This window comes from Passer montanus, unplaced genomic scaffold (genome assembly GCF_014805655.1).
Source record: "Passer montanus isolate IOZ18808 unplaced genomic scaffold, ASM1480565v1 scaffold17, whole genome shotgun sequence".
In the NCBI taxonomy this organism is placed as follows: Eukaryota; Metazoa; Chordata; class Aves; order Passeriformes; family Passeridae; genus Passer; species Passer montanus.
Window position 1 is genome coordinate 9,274,275 of NW_024364270.1, and position 20,094 is coordinate 9,294,368.

General features: G+C 36.0%; 2 protein-coding genes across 3 annotated transcripts in view; one reads left to right on the plus strand and one right to left on the minus strand.

The window, feature by feature from the left end:
- Positions 1 to 10: 10 nt before the first annotated feature.
- CUNH12orf29 (chromosome unknown C12orf29 homolog) lies at positions 11 to 7,133 on the plus strand. Its single transcript, XM_039703802.1, has 8 exons — positions 11 to 47; positions 153 to 382; positions 1,924 to 2,041; positions 2,668 to 2,763; positions 3,328 to 3,444; positions 3,809 to 4,003; positions 5,044 to 5,213; positions 6,169 to 7,133. Exons 1-8 carry the CDS (start codon positions 11 to 13, stop codon positions 6,355 to 6,357), a joined length of 1,152 nt encoding a protein of 383 aa, XP_039559736.1. The 3' UTR covers positions 6,358 to 7,133.
- Positions 7,130 to 20,094, minus strand: part of CEP290 (centrosomal protein 290) — a 47,626-nt gene continuing 34,661 nt past the window's right edge. Inside the window, exons 43-55 of one of the 2 annotated variants that reach the window (XM_039704019.1) lie at positions 19,153 to 19,308; positions 18,426 to 18,549; positions 17,210 to 17,863; positions 16,055 to 16,183; positions 15,693 to 15,779; positions 13,864 to 14,028; positions 13,412 to 13,534; positions 12,985 to 13,145; positions 11,172 to 11,313; positions 9,397 to 9,470; positions 9,150 to 9,253; positions 8,214 to 8,317; positions 7,130 to 7,914 (exon numbers count right to left, since the gene is read on the minus strand). In XM_039704019.1, coding sequence (XP_039559953.1) covers positions 7,729 to 7,914; positions 8,214 to 8,317; positions 9,150 to 9,253; positions 9,397 to 9,470; positions 11,172 to 11,313; positions 12,985 to 13,145; positions 13,412 to 13,534; positions 13,864 to 14,028; positions 15,693 to 15,779; positions 16,055 to 16,183; positions 17,210 to 17,863; positions 18,426 to 18,549; positions 19,153 to 19,308 — 2,209 coding nt within the window. In that variant the 3' untranslated portion in view covers positions 7,130 to 7,728. The remainder of the gene's footprint in view (positions 7,915 to 8,213; positions 8,318 to 9,149; positions 9,254 to 9,396; positions 9,471 to 11,171; positions 11,314 to 12,984; positions 13,146 to 13,411; positions 13,535 to 13,863; positions 14,029 to 15,692; positions 15,780 to 16,054; positions 16,184 to 17,209; positions 17,864 to 18,425; positions 18,550 to 19,152; positions 19,309 to 20,094) is intronic. The other variant, XM_039704020.1, reaches the window with a different exon arrangement.

The following is a 20,094-nucleotide window of genomic DNA, read 5'->3' on the forward strand; positions in this document are numbered from 1 at the left end:
TGCAGCGGAGATGGCCTGCAGCCGTGCAGGGCCCCACGCCAGGGCAGGTGGGTGCACCCAAAGGAGGCTGTGACCCCATGAGAGGCCAGCGCTGGAGTAAGCTCCTGGCAGAACCTATAGAGCCAGGAGTCCATAGGAGTCTACTCTCGCAGGAGCCGGCACTGGAGAAAGCGCAGCTGCCTCGGTCGGGCCGGGTCTGGCCGGGCGAGCGGAGCCGCGCCGTCGCTGGGCCCGATGTCGGGCGGAGGCGGCCCCGCCCCGCGCAGCAGCAGCGCCCCGGCGGCGCTGGGCCGCGGCTTGCAACGGCACGGACCGTGTCAGAGCCCAACCACGGCCGAGTAGCGAGAAGGTTGGCTGCAGATTTAAGAAAACTTCACGAGAGGTTTGTGAAGGGCTCTCCCGCTAAAATGCGGGGAGGAAGGCCCGTGTGAGTGCCGTGTCCGCTCAGCCCCACGCTTCTCCCGGCAAGCGCGTACAGGTGTTCACTCTGATGCTGTGCTTGCTTTTTCTAAGTGAAGGCTGCTCCAGCACGATCACACGGGGAGCCTGTGTGAAACCATTCTGCCATTGCCGCCTGTCAGCCTCGTAGGGAGAAAAATGAGGCTGTGAGATGTGGACAGATTGGGGCGGCACTCTCACCTGTCTAGCTGCAGATCTGCTTGTGTTCCCTGATTTTAGTGGCAGCTGTGTAGTGAGAGCGAATGCAGCTGTGGGTGACCTTCTCCCCTTGGTGATTGGCTTCTGGATGAAAGAGCTGAAATGATTGTCAAAACAACAGTAACATAATTGTTCAACTCAGAGTTAAGCCATCTCCATAATGGTAATATAAGGGTACCTCCCTACGCTGGTGATTCTTCGCACAGAAAAACCTTCCAGGGTAATAGATCTGGAACTGGCATGTGCTGTTTTTGTTTGGCTGGTTCTGGCTTGGGGTTTTTTGTACTTTTTTGTTGTTGCTTCAATTTTTGTTTTGGTTTTTAAAGTTTGGGCAAGGATAAAACGTGGTTATGACTGGTAGGGAAGAAAAGGCGTGGTAGTCGTGGTAAAACCAATGGGAATGTTTTGTCACTACCTTGAAAATTTCAATGTAACATTCATATATGCTGTTTGTTATGGTTACACATCCTATAATATGAAACAGTCATGTCATGTAACACAGGTTCTCATTTTATAAATTCCACATTCTGTTTCAAGACTTCTGCAAGACAAGGACTTGCTCTGTGTTTTGCTAGCAGAAAGAGTCCAGATTAAAAGACAAAGCTGACTGGGGAGAGAAGAGGGAGGCATGATGATTATAGAGAAAAAGAATTGACTCCAAACACAACTGATTGCATGTTTGCAGTGAAACTTAGAGAAGCTGTACAGAAGTCCTAGAAATTTGTACTGGTTGGCTGTTTGTTTAAGATACACAGATCCTGTATTTCTTTGTCTTTCCAGGTGCGAAAGTGTTTAACTGACCTTGCTGATACTAAGTGTTTAATACCAGGATGCTTTTGCTGCCTTGCAAAAGCACACCTGCTCTGTGTATTGCACTAACATGGTGCTATTGACTTTCATCTCCACACTGAGAGCTGGGGAGAGCTAGTCTTGAGGAAGTTCTATTGCCACCCTAATGCACGAAGATGGATCTCAAAATGCTGCTGTGTTGGACTGGAACCCTTCTAGTTTATTCACCCTGTTTAAAGTGGAAAGCAAAATCATCTCTAAATAATAACCAAGCATGGGAAAGAGGGAGAGACTTTACAAACAGATTGCCCTAGTTCTTCTGTCTTAGAGTACTTTGCAAACTATCAAGTTTTGAATAAACTATTAGAAATCAGCCCTATAATACTTAAAGAGCTGGATTTGTAGAGGTCAGCTGTAAAAGGAGCAAGAATCTGTGTGAGACCAAGGCAGTAACGTAGCCACTTGTCTTCTTTTCAGCCATTTAAAGTTTTGGCAACTGACACTATAACTGGAAAGGCATTAGAAGCAGATGTACACAATGCAGTTCCTACTGAAAAAGTGGATGGAACCTGCTGCTATGTAACAACATATAAAGGTAATAAGGAATATCCATTTGCAGATTTCTCATCTGACTAGTGCTCATTTTACTAAGTTTTCACTTTTTTTGTATGATTTATTTACAGCTGTTGTGAATTCAAGTGTCATAAAGCATCTTCACCACAAAGTAATAGTTACCATAGACTTAGAAGGTCTTTCTAAAGTTGTTCTAGCATTTACTCTCCAAAATACATGAAGTATGATTTAAGTGAATATGAACATCCAGGAACTATTCTTGTTTTTAAACTTCCTATTAGTTAGTCTTCCTTGCAAAATGGGTCATGTATAATAGAGTGTCTAATTTCCTTGGGGAAGATTTATAGAAGTACAGAGGTTGGGAGGAAATGAGAAGACTGTGGTTCAGTGACTCACTGGGGCTCATGCCTTCACCTGAAGTTGTATGTAAACTCTGTGTTATGCTAGGCAGGACTGTACACAGAATCTAAAATAGATTTGGAAATTCACATAGTGTACTTTGAAATTAAAGAGTGGATGGCTTTGCTTATAAAATTTCTCTAGTGACAAATGAGAATTCCTATCTTGCCTGTTCTGTAGTTGATTTCAGAACTCTGCAGGATATGGTCACCTCAGTAAAGTGCTGTTTTTGTCTTTGGAAACTCCTAGGACAACCCTACCTATGGGCCAGGTTAGATCGAAAACCCTCCAAACAAGGTGAAAAAAGGTTTAAACGATTCTTGTACTCATTGGAAGATTGCAAAGGTTAGTGAAAATTTCTTTCCTTCTTTTTGACAATGTAAGTTTTCCAGTTAAAAAAACAACTAGGCTAACAAATAATCGGTTATCCTGCTCCAGTTTTTTTAACATTAGCCTTTACATTGAAAAGCTTTAAACTTTTCAATGTAAAGGCTAATGTTAAAAATTTTTAATCTGAATTTTTTAACTTTTAAACTTCTTAAAAGCTAAATGCATCTTTAAATTATCCTAATGGTAAACCACTTGAGTGTCACAGATGTGGGTGTTTGTACAAAGTAACTGGGACTACTGTCTGTAAAACAACAGAGCTTTAAACTGGAGTAAGTAGCTACATTTTTAATCTGAATTTTTTAACTTTTAAACTTCTTAAAAGCTAAATGCATATTTAAATTATCCTAATGGTAAACCACTTGAGTGTCACAGATGTGGGTGTTTGTACAAAGTAACTGGGACTACTGTCTGTAAAACAACATTTAGATCAATCATATTTTGATAATTGCATTGCAAGACAACTAAAGCAAAGTTGGTTAAGCGTTTACTAAAAACGAAGTGTTGCATTTATGTGTCTAGAATTTGTTTGGAATATTGAAGAGGATTTCAAGCCTGTTCCGGATACCTGGATTCCAGCGAAGGACATAGAGTTCTCTAATGGCAATCCTTTGCCCGATGAAAATGGACATATGCCAGGTACCTATGATGCAGCACAGGTAAAACTGGGGAAAGGTGTGTGTGAATTTCTGAAGTGAATTAGAATTAATTCCAGAGTTAAAAATAGCAGTTAACATATTCAGAAAAAAATGGAATGTCATTCATTTGCTATCCAGAAAGGCTTTGTTCTTGTGACACATGGAAGTAATTGCAGTTTGCTGTACAAACTTACAGGCCTTCAGCTGAAGGCATAATTGTCACATTTGCATTCTTCTAAGATACAACAGTTTTTACTCTTTCTGTTTGCAGTTAACTGTAAGGTTTTTTTTAATGCCTGTAACAGCTTCTAGTAAGCATTTATTAACTTCTGATATTTACTTTGGTAAAATGTGTTTTCTCCTAGGTTGGGTGCCCGTGGAGAAGAACAGTAAGCAGTATTGCTGGCACTCATCTGTTGTAAATTATGAGGCTGGAGTAGCACTGGTATTGAAACACCACGCTGACCCAGGGCTTCTGGAAATCAGTCCCGTGCCATTATCAGAAATTTTAGAACAAACACTGGAGCTTATTGGAACTAATATCAATGCAAATCCATATGGTAAGTTTATATGGTCTGTTCTTAAATACTTATTTTCTTAAGTGGTATTTTTGAGTGAAATCAATGCATTTTCTTTGTGTAAGTTTTTTAAAAGCATTTTCCAGTAGCACACTGTCACCCAAAAATACTCACCTTAGAAAGCTGAGTTGTCATGGGACTAGTTATGTCTATTAAACCTCAGTTACTATAACTATAAAAATGGTTTGTCTTTCAAAAAATATTTTGACTGGAAAAACTATTGTAAATATTACTGTTAAAATACCAGTATAATTTTTAAAGTTTGTTTTGAATTGAAGTAGAAAACTTTATTCAGCCATTTTTTGGAGCCCCCAAAGTAAGTTTTTGGAGCCTCCACAAGTTGCAATTTTTAAATGATACGATAGGCATTTTTTTGAGGAAATGTAATTTAGGCTAAATTTCAGTTGTGGCTTCTTTCTTTAAAGGCCTTATAATGAGAAACCAACTACATATGAGCACAAGTGAGTTCTAATTTCTGTGCTTTGCTGTTAGGATAACTTGCAAGGATGCATAGGGAAAATAATCCTACCTGGTCCTAAGCATTTCCTCAGTATGTACAAGAATTGCAACAAAAAGTTGTAATAGTTGCCTTCTTAAATAAAGATTTATGTTAACAGGCAAAGGCAATGCAGTTTTTAACAGCCCAGTTTTAAGTAGTCATGAGAAGATATGCCACATTTTCAGGAACTAAGGTATTTGTGCCATTGATCGTGATCTGAAGCATGAAGGATTTAGCTGGTATGGTGACTGAGGAGGTGACCACAATGGAAAAACAGATGACAGTATAAATCTATGTAATGTTTATTTTATACAAAGGAGGAGGAGGTTTTAAAAAATATTAATTAAATGTGAGGAGGGACAGCTGCATTTGGTACTTAACAGAATAGTTAATTAAATTTTTAAAGGCAGGACAACATCGTAGTATCTAACAGAAGTTTACAGAGTGCTTTTAAGATGTCTGCAATAACAAAAGTGAGGAAACACAGTAGCTAGGAGTAAGGTATTTGTTTCTTTAAACATAGGATTGGGAAGCAAGAAGCACCCTGTACATCTCCTGGTCCCACATGGAGCATTTGAAATAAAGAATCCACCTGCTTTGAAGCAAAATGACATACTGTCTTGGTTTGAAAGCTGTACAGAGGGTAAAGTTGAAGGAATTGTGTGGCACTGCCATGATGGGTGCTTAATCAAGGTAAGTATGTGGATGGACATGTGGAAAGCACTGTAAGAATTCCTAAAATGTTATGTACTGATTTCATTTTTTGTCTTTTTTTCAAAATTCTTCAATAGTAATGTTCTCCAACTCTTGTCTACACTGAGACCCCTTGTGTGAGGACACGAGGCTTGACTTCATTTTGATCAGAAGACTGATTTATTATGTTATATATTATATTAAAATACTACATTAAAACTATGCTAAAAGAACAGAGAGAAAAGATGATCAGAAGGCTACAAAGACAAGAATAGAATAAGAATCAATAACAAAATCCTGTGACTGCTCACAGCCTTGGCACAAGTGGCTGTGATTGGTCACTAATTGAAAACAATCCACATGGACCAATGAAAGATACACCTGTGGCATTCCACAGCAGCAGACAGTTATTGTTTACATTTCTTTCCTGAGGCTCTCAGCTCCTCAGGACAGGAAAAATCCTAGGAAAGGATTTTTCATAGAATATCATAGCTACATCCAACCAATGAGATGACAGTACAATTAGTAAAGCCACTGAATCACTACAATGACTACATAACATATTGAACTTTTTCATTCCCAACATGCTTATAAAGTAATTGAGAACATATTTTCTTGCCTCTTTGTATAGAAATCATTAGTTTTAAAGCTTAATTCCTCTGTTTAAAAATTAAGTTATCATAATGTTGACTAATAGAACAAGTATTAATAAGAATGTGATTTCTGATTAATTAGCAGGTTTGTATTATTTCTGAAACTGTGAAGGACACCTTGGTTCTGGTTTGCCTTTTGTGCTTTGTTGTTGTTCGTGTTCTAGAGATAACTTATGAATGGTTTTAAGTGCCCTGATGCAGAGGATCCTAGAATCCACAGACACCCACGCACTTGCCAAGCTGGGAATTTTTGCATTACTCTGTCAAAATGGCTGAACTGACCTTCATTCCTTTTCTTGTAGCTCCATCGCCATCATCTTGGTTTACCTTGGCCACTTGCAGAGACGTACCTGAATTCTCAGCCTGTTGTGATTTCTTTTAATGGAACTAAATGTGACTATGACTTTGAACCAAAGAGTTTGTTTCACCATTTTTCATTGTTGGATGGACAAAGATTTGACCGACTCAAAGATATCAAGTTAGATGCTTGAAATTTTTTTTTTTTAAGTTAACAGTTGTATGTCCTGCATTCCTTTTACTTGTGTCTATCACAGCATTCTTCAAGAATACTCTTCTAGCTTAGGCAACAGCCCAGGTACTACTGTTATCATTTTAAGTTTATCCTAAAAGACTAAATAACAGAGATATGACAGCCAGAGCAGAGATCTAACTTCCAGCATGCTTATTTTATGAAAAATGCTTAACTTTTGAACACATTCCTGTAAACTGTTAGCATTAAGTGTAGGAAGTACATTTTCTACCACTGTCTGGTCCTAAAAGCTTTACTAATGAATGTAATCAACTGGAAGAGTTATATAAGTTGTGCTTCTACAAATGTAATTATTATGACACTGTTGTATGTAGGTTTGAGACTTGGCATCAAGCTTCTTGGCTGTAAAAAGACATATTTCACTTGGGACCAGAATTAGTCCTAAAATTTAACAATTTTTTAAAAATTTGTAACAGTTTCTTATGGGAGCTAACTTCCTGGTATCATTTAACTGTACATCTGCAGCATTATGCTATTATTTAAAAATCCAGTTAACCTATATCCTACAGGCACTTGCACTATTTTGGGACAAAAAGAGTAAATAATAGAAAATACTCTAATTTTATTTTAGAGAGCCTAGTAAGTGGAGAGAGACATGACTTAGCTTAGTCAGTAGAAATAATTCTATTTACAACTGTGTCTCAATTAGGAAATTTCATCACAGGCGTATTAAGTAAGATAAGGTATATAAATAATAAAGGTGAGACTGAATGATCATTTGAGTTGGCTTTATTTCATCTCTGCTATAAAAGTATACATCCAGCAATATAAAATAAACAAAAAGAAAAATCAATTATGTACAAAAATACCAGTGGTTTGGCTGAAATACTATAGCTTCATTTTCAGTTCTTTGTTCTTGGATTTTTTAACATTGAGGTAAAAATAACCAGGAATGTAAGAACAGACATCCAGCACACTCACCCTGAGTTCAGAGTTAAACATTATAGTTGCACAGGACAACAAGAGCAAATTACATATTCTTACTGATCTGGGACTTAGCATACTTAGTATGCTGACAGTTTAAAGTTTTATTAACTTTTAAAAGCAGCCCAAAGTTTCAATTTCACCTGACACCTTATTACCCAAATTAACTGTTTTGAATAAAAATATATTATTGCACAAGAGCTGGGAGAGATAAAACTTGCTTTTGTTTTGACTGTTGTATATAAATACTGACAATTAACTGTTGAATAATCCAATTCTGCCCTCTTAGGTGTGTGCAAATTAACATAACTTTAAGAGACTTGTATAATTCCAAGATAAACAGACAATTTTATTTTTTGTATCAATGATGAGGATACTGAATGCTACCCTAATCAGCAGAAATATTGCCTGGACTATCCTGAATGCCAAACTCTTCACAAAGCTGGTTCAATCTCTCTTCCAAGATAATATTTTTTTTTACTTCTTCCTTGTAGTTATATTTTAGATCCTCAAGTTCTTCAAAAAAGGAAGGATTGTAGGTCTCTAGTTCTCTTCTCAGCTCATTTGTCTCTTCCTATTGAAAAGAATGAAGGAGTACCATCTTTATCCAGAACTTTGTCAATACCACACATCTTTATTGCCTTTTTCTGGAGGTATTATCATAATAAGATCTTATCTCTTATCATAAGAGAATAATGATCTTGTCTAGAAGCAAAAAACTCTGCTGATAAACAGTACTTTCATAAAAACAAAATAAGCTTTGTAAACTGTTTAAAAATTGACTTTGTCATTAAATATTAATTCAGCTATTAAACAGCTCTTTCTAGCTAACCATAGCTTATTATCTTGCCTAGGATGATCCTTGCAGCTCACCTTTAATTTCTGTTTTTCAAGCTCTGAAGCCTCCAGCTGTGACTGGAGGTCATCCATTTCTTTCAGTAGTTTGTCAATTTTATCCTCTACAGTTTCATTATGTCCTGCAAAAATAAAGATTTTTAATGAAATTTTAAGTAGTGAAAACCCATGGTACAGATAATCTTGTTTCAATAATTCTGCATGTCCTAAAAGCTGAAACAGTTAAATAAAACCAATTGGAATCACCAAACATTGAAGTCACCTTGGCTTTTCCTTAGTTCTTGTACCAGTTAGGCAGTGGTGTGTAGTTCCTGTGATTGAATGCAGTAGCCCAGTAGCCAGTCTCTTAGCACACCTTTGAGAAATACAACTTGTACACCTCCTCTGAATTAAATGCAGGAAGTTTGGAAATACCATAAGGATCTTGTTGCATATATTTATAACTTCAATAGGGTTAGTTTTGTTGGGTTTTTTTTCTCCAGTCATATGGCAGTGTGCTACTCCATAGTGCTCTCCTTTGCCCATGGGACTGATGCCTGCTAGGTCTTAAATCTTTCACAGAGCTGGTAACTGGAAATAAACACTCATTCTCTAGCATCTTCCTTTTTGTAGGAAAGAGGATTGCAATGAATGAATGACATCTTACAGTCTTTTGAGGTTAATAAAGCAGGTGGGGGCAGGAACTACACACCTTCTTGTGAGGGGAAAATCATACAAAGTTGCCTGTTGCTCAAAATAATTGATTATGGAGATTTTTTACTGAAAATTCTCTTCAAAAAGCTTGTATATGTATTCAAAAATCCAAGACTTCAATCTGCTTCAGTTTAAACTACTTCAGCATTAATCTACTTCAAGTAATTCTGTAGATTTATTATCACTTTGCACACACATATTAAGTAGTTTTAGACTCTAAATACAAGAAGATCGTTATTTTAAGGTATTGAAAATTATTACCAGTTGCAGGAACTTCACTTGTAGAGGTGTGTCGTTCATTCGTATAAGCCTTCATCTGATGTAGTAGTTCTGCTTTTTCTTTCTCTAACTGATTATTAGTTGATCTGGAATATAAAAAAATAGATTTTTAAAAAAATTATTAAAATATCTTAAAACAAAATACTTAACTAAAAATTGCAGTGGCCATTTCCTGATCTTATTTCATGTATATTGGCTGAAGTGTTTACTTAGTTTAGAAGTACATTACCTTAAGAGCTGAAGCTCCTTCATGATGTTTTGCTCTGTCCCTGCACCTTCAGGAAGATGTTTAAGATGCTCAATCTTAAAAGAAAAATTAAGGAAATTTTATTCTTGAAAACAATATCCATGGCAATGCAGTTCAGATAGAGTTCTCTTGAATACAAGATTAAAAAAGAATGAAAATAATACTAGGGATGTAACCAAACATTAAGCTATCAAAAAAACCCAAATTGTTCCTGTACAGTTTCTACACACAAAGCTCATGCTTGGCAGCCTTTCCGAAATTTGTAAAGATCATTGCTACGTATTTCATGAAGGGTGAAGAAATAAGTATTCAGAAGTTAGACTTACAAAGAAAGTTGGATACATAGCTACACCAACATACTGTATACATATGCATAAGGAATTGATGTCTAAATAATTTAAATGCTTTAAAAATATTACTGATGTGCTTATTTGCACATGGTTGCTCCAGTTCATTTTGAAAGATTGTATGAAAACCCTGTGATTTGCAATGACAACCCCAATGAGGGTACACTGACTAGGGGTGACATGCAGTTAAGTTAGAAGAGGTCCCTGACCAGAGAGGGAGGGAGCCTCTGGAAGAGATGCCTGGTAGATGCAGGAGCACAACAGTGGTTTAAATATGTGATTATATACAAATAATAAATGCAGTGACAGTTCATGAACTCACATGAGGCTACTGGCAATGATAGGTTTTTGTTCTGTTACTACCTAACATGGTAAGGATTTGGGTTATTTTTTTTTACACAATCAGGCTCTGTTTTTTGAAATGCAGTTAACTTTGATCTCATCCCTTCATCAGTACTTGAGACATGAAAGAAACTGGAAACTGTGTTGCTCCCAGAGTAATACTTCTATCTCTGTGTTAAATTTGCTGCTGGTATATACTTCATGTTACTAACACTGATCTTAGAAAAGGAAAACCAGGGAAAAACTAACAAAGTAATTGTTTTACAGGAATCAATTCCAAGTTCTATTTGTTGAATCCATCTACTTCCTTACGTAATATATATATATATATGACTTCCCAAATTGGAAGTTTTGTATTTGATACCTCACACTGAGAAGCACCAGTACTAGCTGCCTGGGGAGGAAAATCATCTGCATATAAATAAATAAGAAGATGAAAGCTAATGTAGGGGCAATTCTAGGACTGCAGCTCTGTACTCAAAAGCCAAAACATGATACATCTTTTCAAAGGTACCTGAGTTGAAAATTCATCAACTCTTCAACATGTACAATAGTACTTGTAAGACTACTGGAGACTGCACATAGGAGAGTGGACTGGAAACAGAAATGAGCATCCTGTTTGGGATAGCAAACAATGCTCTCCTGCCTCCCACCAAAAAAAACAAACTGGAGGGAATAGGGAAATCTCTGCAGCAACCTCACTGCAGAACAAGCTGGAAAGATTGTAAGACCTTTTGAAGCATCTATCTACAGGCTTTCATGTCATCACTGAAAGTACAGAAGAACACAGTAGAAAAATAATAGTTTTCCTCAGACAGGTTCTTAATGTGACCATTAAGAACACAGTAGAAAAATAATAGTTTTCCTCAGACTGCAAGTCAAGAATATATATTGATAATATGTGATAAACCTCATTAATTGGCTAAAAGATGTAAATATAGCAACTATGACTGAAAAAAACCTATGAAATAAAGGATTGGAGAAAAAACAAGTATTCTGCCACTATAGACATTACAAAGACAAATTAAGCATTCTATTTTCAGAGTTATCTAGCTGAATTTTACTCACTTGTTCTTTTAGATCTTGTAAATTTTTATCAGCATTTTGTTCACGTTCTGTTGCTTCCTGAAGCTGCTGTTTAAGATTTGCAATGCTTTGGGCTTTTTTAGCAATATCTGTTTCCATTTCCTTCAACTTAGTTTCCTGCATTCTGGCAGTATTTTCATTTAGAAAAAATAAGAGCAAAAGTTAATACTTACACAGAAACAGAGATTAAAATATCTTTAGGAGAATAAATGCTGTAAAATACACCCTAAAATATGGCCTTGAAATAATCACTGGCCTTATAAATACAGTTTGCTGAAAGAAGCATAATGAGAAACACATCTTTAATCCTAGAATAAATAAAGGCTTTTCTAGATACTACCTTTCTGTGGTTCTCTTTTTGTGTCTACGCTTTATTAAAGGGGGATAGGAACCTTTTTATGCTATTGCACATAAACCCCAAACACCTGCTGCTAAAAGTGTACATACTGGTACAGTAGGTACACTAGTTGGATCTTACTTCAGGATCTTACTTCATACTACCTTTGGAAGTATTTTTTTAATGATTTAGTAATTTATGGGAAAGGTACTGAGAAAAGAGCTAATAGAGAAGATGAAGAGTCCAAGGCTAAAACTATTCTGCAGTAAATTGTTTACCATGGAGGAAGAACAGTCTGAGGAAGATTCCATTTTGCTTTGAGCTTTACAAGGCTACAGAAAGGTTTGTGTAGAATTTGAAATGTTTTAAGGTACCTCTAGAGGTCATGTAGCCCAGTCTCCCATCTGAATCCATCTGGATTTTCAGATAGCAATACAGTTTCCAATACCTTGCTATCTGCCAGAGTCTTCTGAAGGGTCACTGGGATAACACCCCTTTGTCTGCCCTAAGAAACACTTACTGTTACCATGTATATGCATTGGTAGATGTGCTGGTAAGGTGGGTTGCATGTTAAAGTTCCCCAAGCAGCTTCTTTAGGTTAGTAAGGTCATTATGTTATTAACCTACTTTAAATTCATGTTAAAGTAAAAGCAAAGAGAAGGCTTTCTTCACATGAGTTGAAATAGGCAAGTACAATTAAACATGGCCATGTATTTTGGACCTATACATAACTATGTATGTCTCAACTAAATAGAACCAAGTAAAATGTTTTTCACAAGAGGTGAAGAACAAAAAGAATAAATGCATGAATACTGCTGAGCCAATATGCCATATCCTCTCTCTGCTGTAGCCATTAGCCACCTCTGTCCTGTCCTGCAGCTGGTTTTGCCCTCCTTTCTTAGACAAATTATGGCTGTCATCTGGCCTTGCATAGAGACATTTTACCTCATGGATAGTTCAGGAGAACAACCTTTTGGTTAAAAACAACCAAATGGCTTTTTGAGGCTGATAGTTCAGGAGAAGGTTAAAAACAACCAAATGGCTTTTTGAGGTCTCAGTGAAGAAATGGCTCAGCAATATGTCAGAGTAGCACTAGACCCTCCAAGGGATCCTGTGGGAGGGCAAGACTGGGAAGGGAGTAAAATGTTGCGCATCAACAGTGATCTCACCTAAGATGAAATTAGACAAGTCTCTGATGTCCTGCTGATTTTATACCCTAACAAGTTTACTGTCAGAGGTTCTGATTTTGTAGATGCCTTCCATTTCTGTTTCTTAAAGAGTACTTTGCAACACATCAACTTACTTCATCCTGAAGTCACCCAGGAGTCCAGGACTAAGTATTTCTTACCAAAAATTTGCTCTCTGCCATCCTTATGCAGGACACAGGTTGTTTATTTCTCTTAATAGCATAAGCATTGCATAATTTTTCTGTCCTCTTATTACATTCTCAATTCCTACCTTGTTACAATGGACTTCCAGTTTCTGCTGTCAGCTCCATCAAATTGGCTCTCAGCCAAATTTAGCTTCTTAATGGTTTCCTCCAGCTGAACATTTAATTTCCCATTTAATATCTCCAAGTTATTCTTCTCTATTCGTAGCTTCTCTCCACTGTCAGCTTCCTATTGTTCAACAAAAGCAAAGCTTTATGGCAGGAAGCATCTCAAATGACGGTGAGAGAAGGTCAGTGCTGATGTAGAGGAAAACTGCATCCCAGACTACCAGCACTGCAACTTACAGATTTGGTCTTGGGCTGGCCTCCACTCCACATATAGTGAAATAAAACTGTCATAGCAATATCAGTGTTATATTGACCATTAATAAAAACCATATACTCACCATAACCAGTGGCAAGTGGAAATAAAGGGGTGCATTAAAATGATTATACCTTTTTCAGTTCTTTACGCAGTCTCTCATTTTCAGTAATGAGTTTTTCCATTCCTTTGGTTTTAGATTCGTAACGCACATTCAGCTGGCCTTCCAGATCAAGTTTTGTTTTTTCCATTTCAGACTAAAGATCAAACAATTTGTTAAAACACATTTACATCACTTAGTAGAAGATTTCAGATTTCCATTTTTAAAGCACAGCATAGTTACAGCTACTTAGCATAGTGTACATTTTATCACATAGTTAAATATATCCTTAAGGTACAAAGTACCTTAAACTGTGCAGTATATTAGGCTAAAATGAAGTTTTGCCTTTCTGTTCTATATCTTTAATATCTGGCATTTTCAAAACAGTTTTGTGCCAATCAATATCAACAGGCTTGCTACTCCATTTTGTGACTAACTTGCATATAAACTGTTACCTAAATATAGTTACTGGAGATAAAACTGTACCTTTAGCCTCTCATTTTCCTGCTCAAGACCAAGTAATTTCTCATTAGAAACCACAGCTGGAGCTTTTTTCAGTTCTTCATTTTCTCTTTGGACTCTCTCTACAACCTTTTTCATCAAGCCAATTGTTTTTTCCAGTTCTGGGACTGTTTTTCCACTTCTACCAGCCTACAGAGGGGGAAGGAAAAAAGTAAAAGTGAGCAAATTGTTCATCTTAATGTTCTGAGATACTCCAAATCTTACTTTATTGCTTATTTTCCCATTGCAATTCATATTTACAGGAAAAAGATGCTTAATTTTGATATGACTTGAACCCTAGAATTTCCAGCATACTTACCTCTCCAAAACATCTAATGATTTATTAATTCCCCAAGTCAACAAATCAACTCCTTCATTTTCTACGTTACCCTAAAGGGCTGCAGTTAAGTCTCAAAATCTGCTGTACTTGTGAACTAAACTGAAACATTAGGAAAATAAATCAAAGAAAGAGCTACTTAATTTATTTAGCTTTTTTTGTAGAAAAATTCCCCAATCCAACAGACCATGCAATTACTGTTGGGGGCATTGGGGAAAAATGCTGGGCTGGAAGCTTGAGGGAAGAAAAGGGCCCTTTTTTAGCAACCCTTCTTCTGACTTAAAGTGTATATTAAAGTAGATCTCCCTTTCCAAAGGAATATATTCTTCTTGCAAAATGAAAAATAAATAAATGTGGGGGAAAATATTGTAATTTTTCTATTTTTCTTATTTCACTTCATTAATTAATGAGTTAAAAAATTTGTTAGGGAGTCTTCAAATCCATTTATTTTCTCATCCTCTTTGTAGCAATTTCCTCACCAATCATAATTTAAAGATGCTGCTGATTCTAGTTCTGGGGCCATAAGGTATCTCATTAGGAAAATGGGGAGGATTTTACTCCCTGGACTTCCACATAAATGTATATAGCGACCAAATTTCATTATTAAAAAATATTTATTTTTCTTTAAAATAATTGGAGGGATTAGGAGGTTTGTATTGGTACACAGCAGAGTTAAAGAAAAACTTGTCACATCTTGCTGCCTGTGAATTGAGAAAGCAAACTGTGAATCTTTCTCCTCAGAACCTTTGCATGAAACAGTTGTAAAAACTGAATCTTCTTGTCCAAGAATACTACTGCATAAGAGAGACGGTACACAAGCAATCTTAACTTAAAGTCTTTACTTAAAGCATAAGTAAAATAATCAAAAATATCTGATCTTTTCCAGGTATGCAGAAGCAGAACTCAATTCTCCTTGTATACTGAGCTACAAAGTCACTTAGGAACTTTTATTAGTTTGGTTTTATCTAGAAGGTCACACAAATAGTTTGATAAGTGAGCCGCAGGAGACACACTACTGAGTACTTTTTTCCCTTTAACTTTGGAAATACTGTTCTATTAAGGTAGTTGACAGTAGCTAGGGTAAAATTTAGCTATGTCACCTCCATAGAGTACAACAAATAAAAAACTTCACTAACAGTAACTTACCCTTTCTACATCTGAATCAAATAATTTACATAAATACATGAATAAAATTTTCATTATTACGGCTATAACTGGTATTTATTGTACATATAGGCTTCTGAAGGTAACTAATCCAGATGACAAAATAAGGCCATAATAGGCAAATATTTAATAGTCATTCTAATGGTCCTGTTAACTTAATGTCATTAATTCATTGTAGCATTTGGGCAATAAAATAGAACAATTCATGTTTGGTTTTGGTTGATTCCAAATGATTTCGCTTCAATAATACTTAGCTTTTTTTTTGCATTTTTTTTTCATTTACATATGATGAAAGTGCTGTTAGAATACTCACCCCTCTAATGCTGTTCAGCTTTCGTTCAACTTCTGCTTTCTCTTTTTTGAGAAGCTCACACATTTCTTTTAAATCCTCTACTTGGTCCTACAAGCAAAAACAAAAAGTAATAAGCAACTTAGATCTCAAATTGAGGTGAAAATCTGGTGAACAAAATTTGAGTGCTTTTACTTGGAAAAATTTAAGAGAAAATTTCCCATCTCAATGACATTTTCCATTATTTCTACCACCTACTCAACCTTCTCATCTTCTGTAAAAACATGAAAAGTTTACCTTACATACAGGAAAAAAAAAAACATTTATTTTTAAGCAATTCCCTCACCAGTGTGAGGGTAAAGGGGACTAAAGTAAGAAAACGTTACCTTTAGTCTTGGCAAATCTTTCTTGGCCTGCTCTATTTGGAATCTTAGCTCAATGTTTTCCGATGACAATCTTAAATTTTCCTTTTCTTGTTCTCTTCGATACTGATCACTTGATCCTGCTCCTGATGTCTTGAGAAAAGAGGGGGAAAAATTATTATTAAATGGTAATGTACTAATTCAATACAACTAACAGTTGTAGCTGATTAAGAGCAACAGAGAACTAGTATTTTTCACAGAAATTAAAAAAGAAAGCATTATTACCAGTTTTGATCTAATCTGCTTTGATTTTACCACCCTCTCCTACATTTCTTAAACTTGCTTAACCTTTAAGGGAAGTTTACAGATCAGTATAAATCATAAAAATTTCATCAAACCAAAATTACTTCTCAAACTATTCTGGAGAAGTAAACCTCAAAGACTAAAAGATAAAGAAGCTACTGAATGAAGTAAGCTGTGGCACTGTACCTGGGAACAGCATCTAATTTTAAGGGCACACTCTGATAGTTTTTAAGTAGCACATACATCATAAGAAATTTCAGTTATGTCAAATGGAGCAGAGAACAAGCCAGGAATAGTAGTATGTAACTCTCATTGAATCTGTTAGTTCTCTTAAGTCATTCTCCATGGAGGATAGTGATTTCAACTACACAAAGACAGCTCTGCATACTTAATAGTGCCAATTGAAATCATACTGATACAGTAAATTAGTATGCCTCACTAGTAAAGAGTAAAACCTTTTAATAATTTAATAATCAGTGGTTTTTATTTATGTAATTTGGGAATTAACTGTATGATTCATTACTTTATCACTAACTAGAACAATCAAGTATTTGCTTCATTAAAGCTTTTTTTTTAGAGTAAATAATAACATATCGTAAGTCTCTTAAAGAATGAAGGACATCAATTAGCTCCATGTATCTTTAGGGTTATTTGTAAACTCTCTGGATCAAAGTTTGAGAATTGACAGTAGCTTACTTGCGAGCTGACATGCATGCTATCATGAAAGTACAAAGTTTGCTTTATGGACCACTTGGTGAGTACTTCAATATCCCTTCAGACTATGCACAAGAAAGCACTGCTTTTTCAAGATCAAACTATTCTATTTCTACATCATTTGTACTGAAGAAATGCTAGAGGGCCACTACAGTATCAAACCTCAGGCATTTCACAAAACTCTGGGGTTGTTTCAATCCCTTCTGTACAGCTTTGATCATTTTCCTGTTTATTCTCTGTAGTGTGTTGATTCATTTCATTATTCATATTTATTTTCTCTGCTTCACAGTCATTAGCTTGATTAGGAGGTTGCCCTGAATCAGACTGATTGCAGCTCATTTTGTCAGCATCGGGCTCCTCTACACATTCTTCTTCATCGGCATTTGAGTGCTTGAAGATTTCTTGCTTCCTCTCTTCTTTTTCTTCACATTTCTCATTAACTTCTCCATTTTCAGGCTGGATTATATTTTCTTCTTTTTCACCACAGTTCTCTTTACCAGCTTCAGCTATAATTTTGGTTTTCAGTCCTTCCCTAGAAATCTCTGTGTCCTTGCATTTCTCACCATCTTCAGGGTGCTCTTCAGGAGACGCTTCTCTGCTTACATCTGCAGCAGTTTCCTGGACTTCATTAGGCATGATGCATGTTTGCATGTCTGTGTCCTCATCTACTTCACTGCCATCAGTAACTCTATTACTAGTCTGATGTTTGATTTCAGCCCTATTTGAAATAGATTTCTTGTGAAGGAAATTCAGATACTTTTGTTTACTGACAGTGACAGGAACAGACTTGGTCAGTTCAGTTTGGTCACATGTACTCTGAGTCAAGTTGAAGATAGAGTGAAGCATGAAAGAAAAGCAGAACACAGTAAAAGAAAACAGGAAATAAAGGAAACTAGAATGTACTGTTAAGTCTGTTCTTGAAAGATTAAGAAAACTTAATAATGCAAAATTTGCAATGTAAGCAGCCTTGTAAAAATCAAATGGGGACAAAACTACATAATGTAGCTGAAATGAAGCTCAGTATTTCCCCAAACTCTGTGCATCATTAATTTTAATCACTATATAATATAAAAGTAGTCTTTTAGTTGCAGACTTATGTTTAAAAATATATATTCCTTATTTCTCCACATACACTAGGATGCTGAATATTCCATCTTCTACCTGTAGGACACAGAAACTTCAAGTTTTGGGCATCTGGGTGTTTTTGGTGTTTGGTTTGTTGGGTTTTTTTAAAACCACTAAAAGCTGAGTATATCATATCCTGCTGTAGGATGCTGTCATTTAAATAAAACCAGATAAATTACATAGAATACCAAACAGAAAACAAATACTTTTCCTAAGCATTATTCTATGTACTATGGTTACATAATTAACTTACCGAGGGTTTCAAAAACGTCTCTCTTGAACATTGTCTCTGCAATGCATGAAGCTTTTCCTGGAGGTATTGATTTTTGAAGTGTAAATCTTCCACAACAGAGTCTCGTGGGATTGCTTGCAGTGTTCTACATCAAAAGATGAATCAAGCCAAAACAACAGACAAATGGCTATTAAGGTAGAAAAACATCCCTTAATGTAAAAGCACTGTTAAATTCTGGGTGTCTATATTGGATTTTCCCAGTGTTTCTAAGTTAGTTACTGTGAATCAACGTTGGCCATATTTCAACTAATCCCAATGAATGGAAGATACTTGCTTTGGCAAAAGGAATCTGCTCTTTTCAGATGTATACAGTTTCTATTACTCAGGTACATTATCCATGGTGATAGTGGATAACTGGTTAAGCACTTCCTAACTGCACTTAGCAGTTCCTGTAACTTTCACCAACTCTAAACTGTAGTTTAAATTCTTCTCAATAGAAGCCATATGTTTTTCATATTATTTAGCTTTTTAGAATAATGAACCACGCTGCATATTCTCTGAACAAGCACAACTGCTCCCAAATACTTTTAAGTTTGCTCATCATGGACTCTAAGAAGAAATTTTAAAATTCTTGTTTCTTTTTTTCCTTCTTGAATTACAGTTTGCTTATTAGAGACTATCTCATTCCACATATTTTTTTACTAATTTAGATTTCTCACTTTTTATATTCTTTTAAAAAGTCTCTTACCTCAAATGTGCAACTTCATTTTCTAACTCTAGATTCTGTTTTCTTAGTTCTTCCACTTCTTTTTCAGTTTCTGTGGCTCTTACTCCAACAACACGGTCAACAGTGACACCAGTAGTTTTCAGTTTCTTCTGCAGAGCAATTTTCTCTTTTTCACTCCTGCAACATCCAGTAAATTTACATTTTAAAGCTTATTTGCTGAACTGCTTTCTTGAGTAGAAAATACTTTCTGTCTTAAAGAATCACATTTGCATTTTATCTGCCAACTGAACCACACCCTCTTATCTATTTAATAAGGTTACTGTGTAGACACTAGACCTTACCAAAATCTCTACTCAAACCCCAAAAAAACCCAATGGATATGAAGTCAGTATCATGCACATCATAAACCACTTGTTGGTCTTGCCTTGTTCTATGTGAAATTCAGGCAAGGCTTGCTAAGAATAAGAGCCATTTTGAAGCAGTTTCAAATCACACTTTAATAACAGCTACAATCACCCCCACGTCTTTTATCAGTAAAATCTTGCCATTGCTTCACTGAAGTAAACATCTGCAGAGCATATGGATATGGTTGTTTACTGAAAAGGTTTCCAACTCACAATCCTAGAACTGTCATTACTGCAGTAACACTAGAAGTATCCATTCCTAGAAACCTGGCTAAATAACACCACTGTGAGAAACAGCCCGTCTTCATAAAGCTGTTATTTTCTTTATGAGAATCATAGAATACTAAACCAGTAAGCTTAATAAAGGACTTAATTTTATCTAAAGATACTTTCTTGTAATACAGGTAGTTGGCTTCCACAAGGGAAAGGATACTAGAAGAGTCAGCAGCCTGCTGCTTGAAAATTAACTAATCCTTTTAGTCTCAACAGCAATGTCAAATTCTCACCATCACTCTTATAATTACTGTATGTCAAACATATCTGTATTTCCCTTATGTCA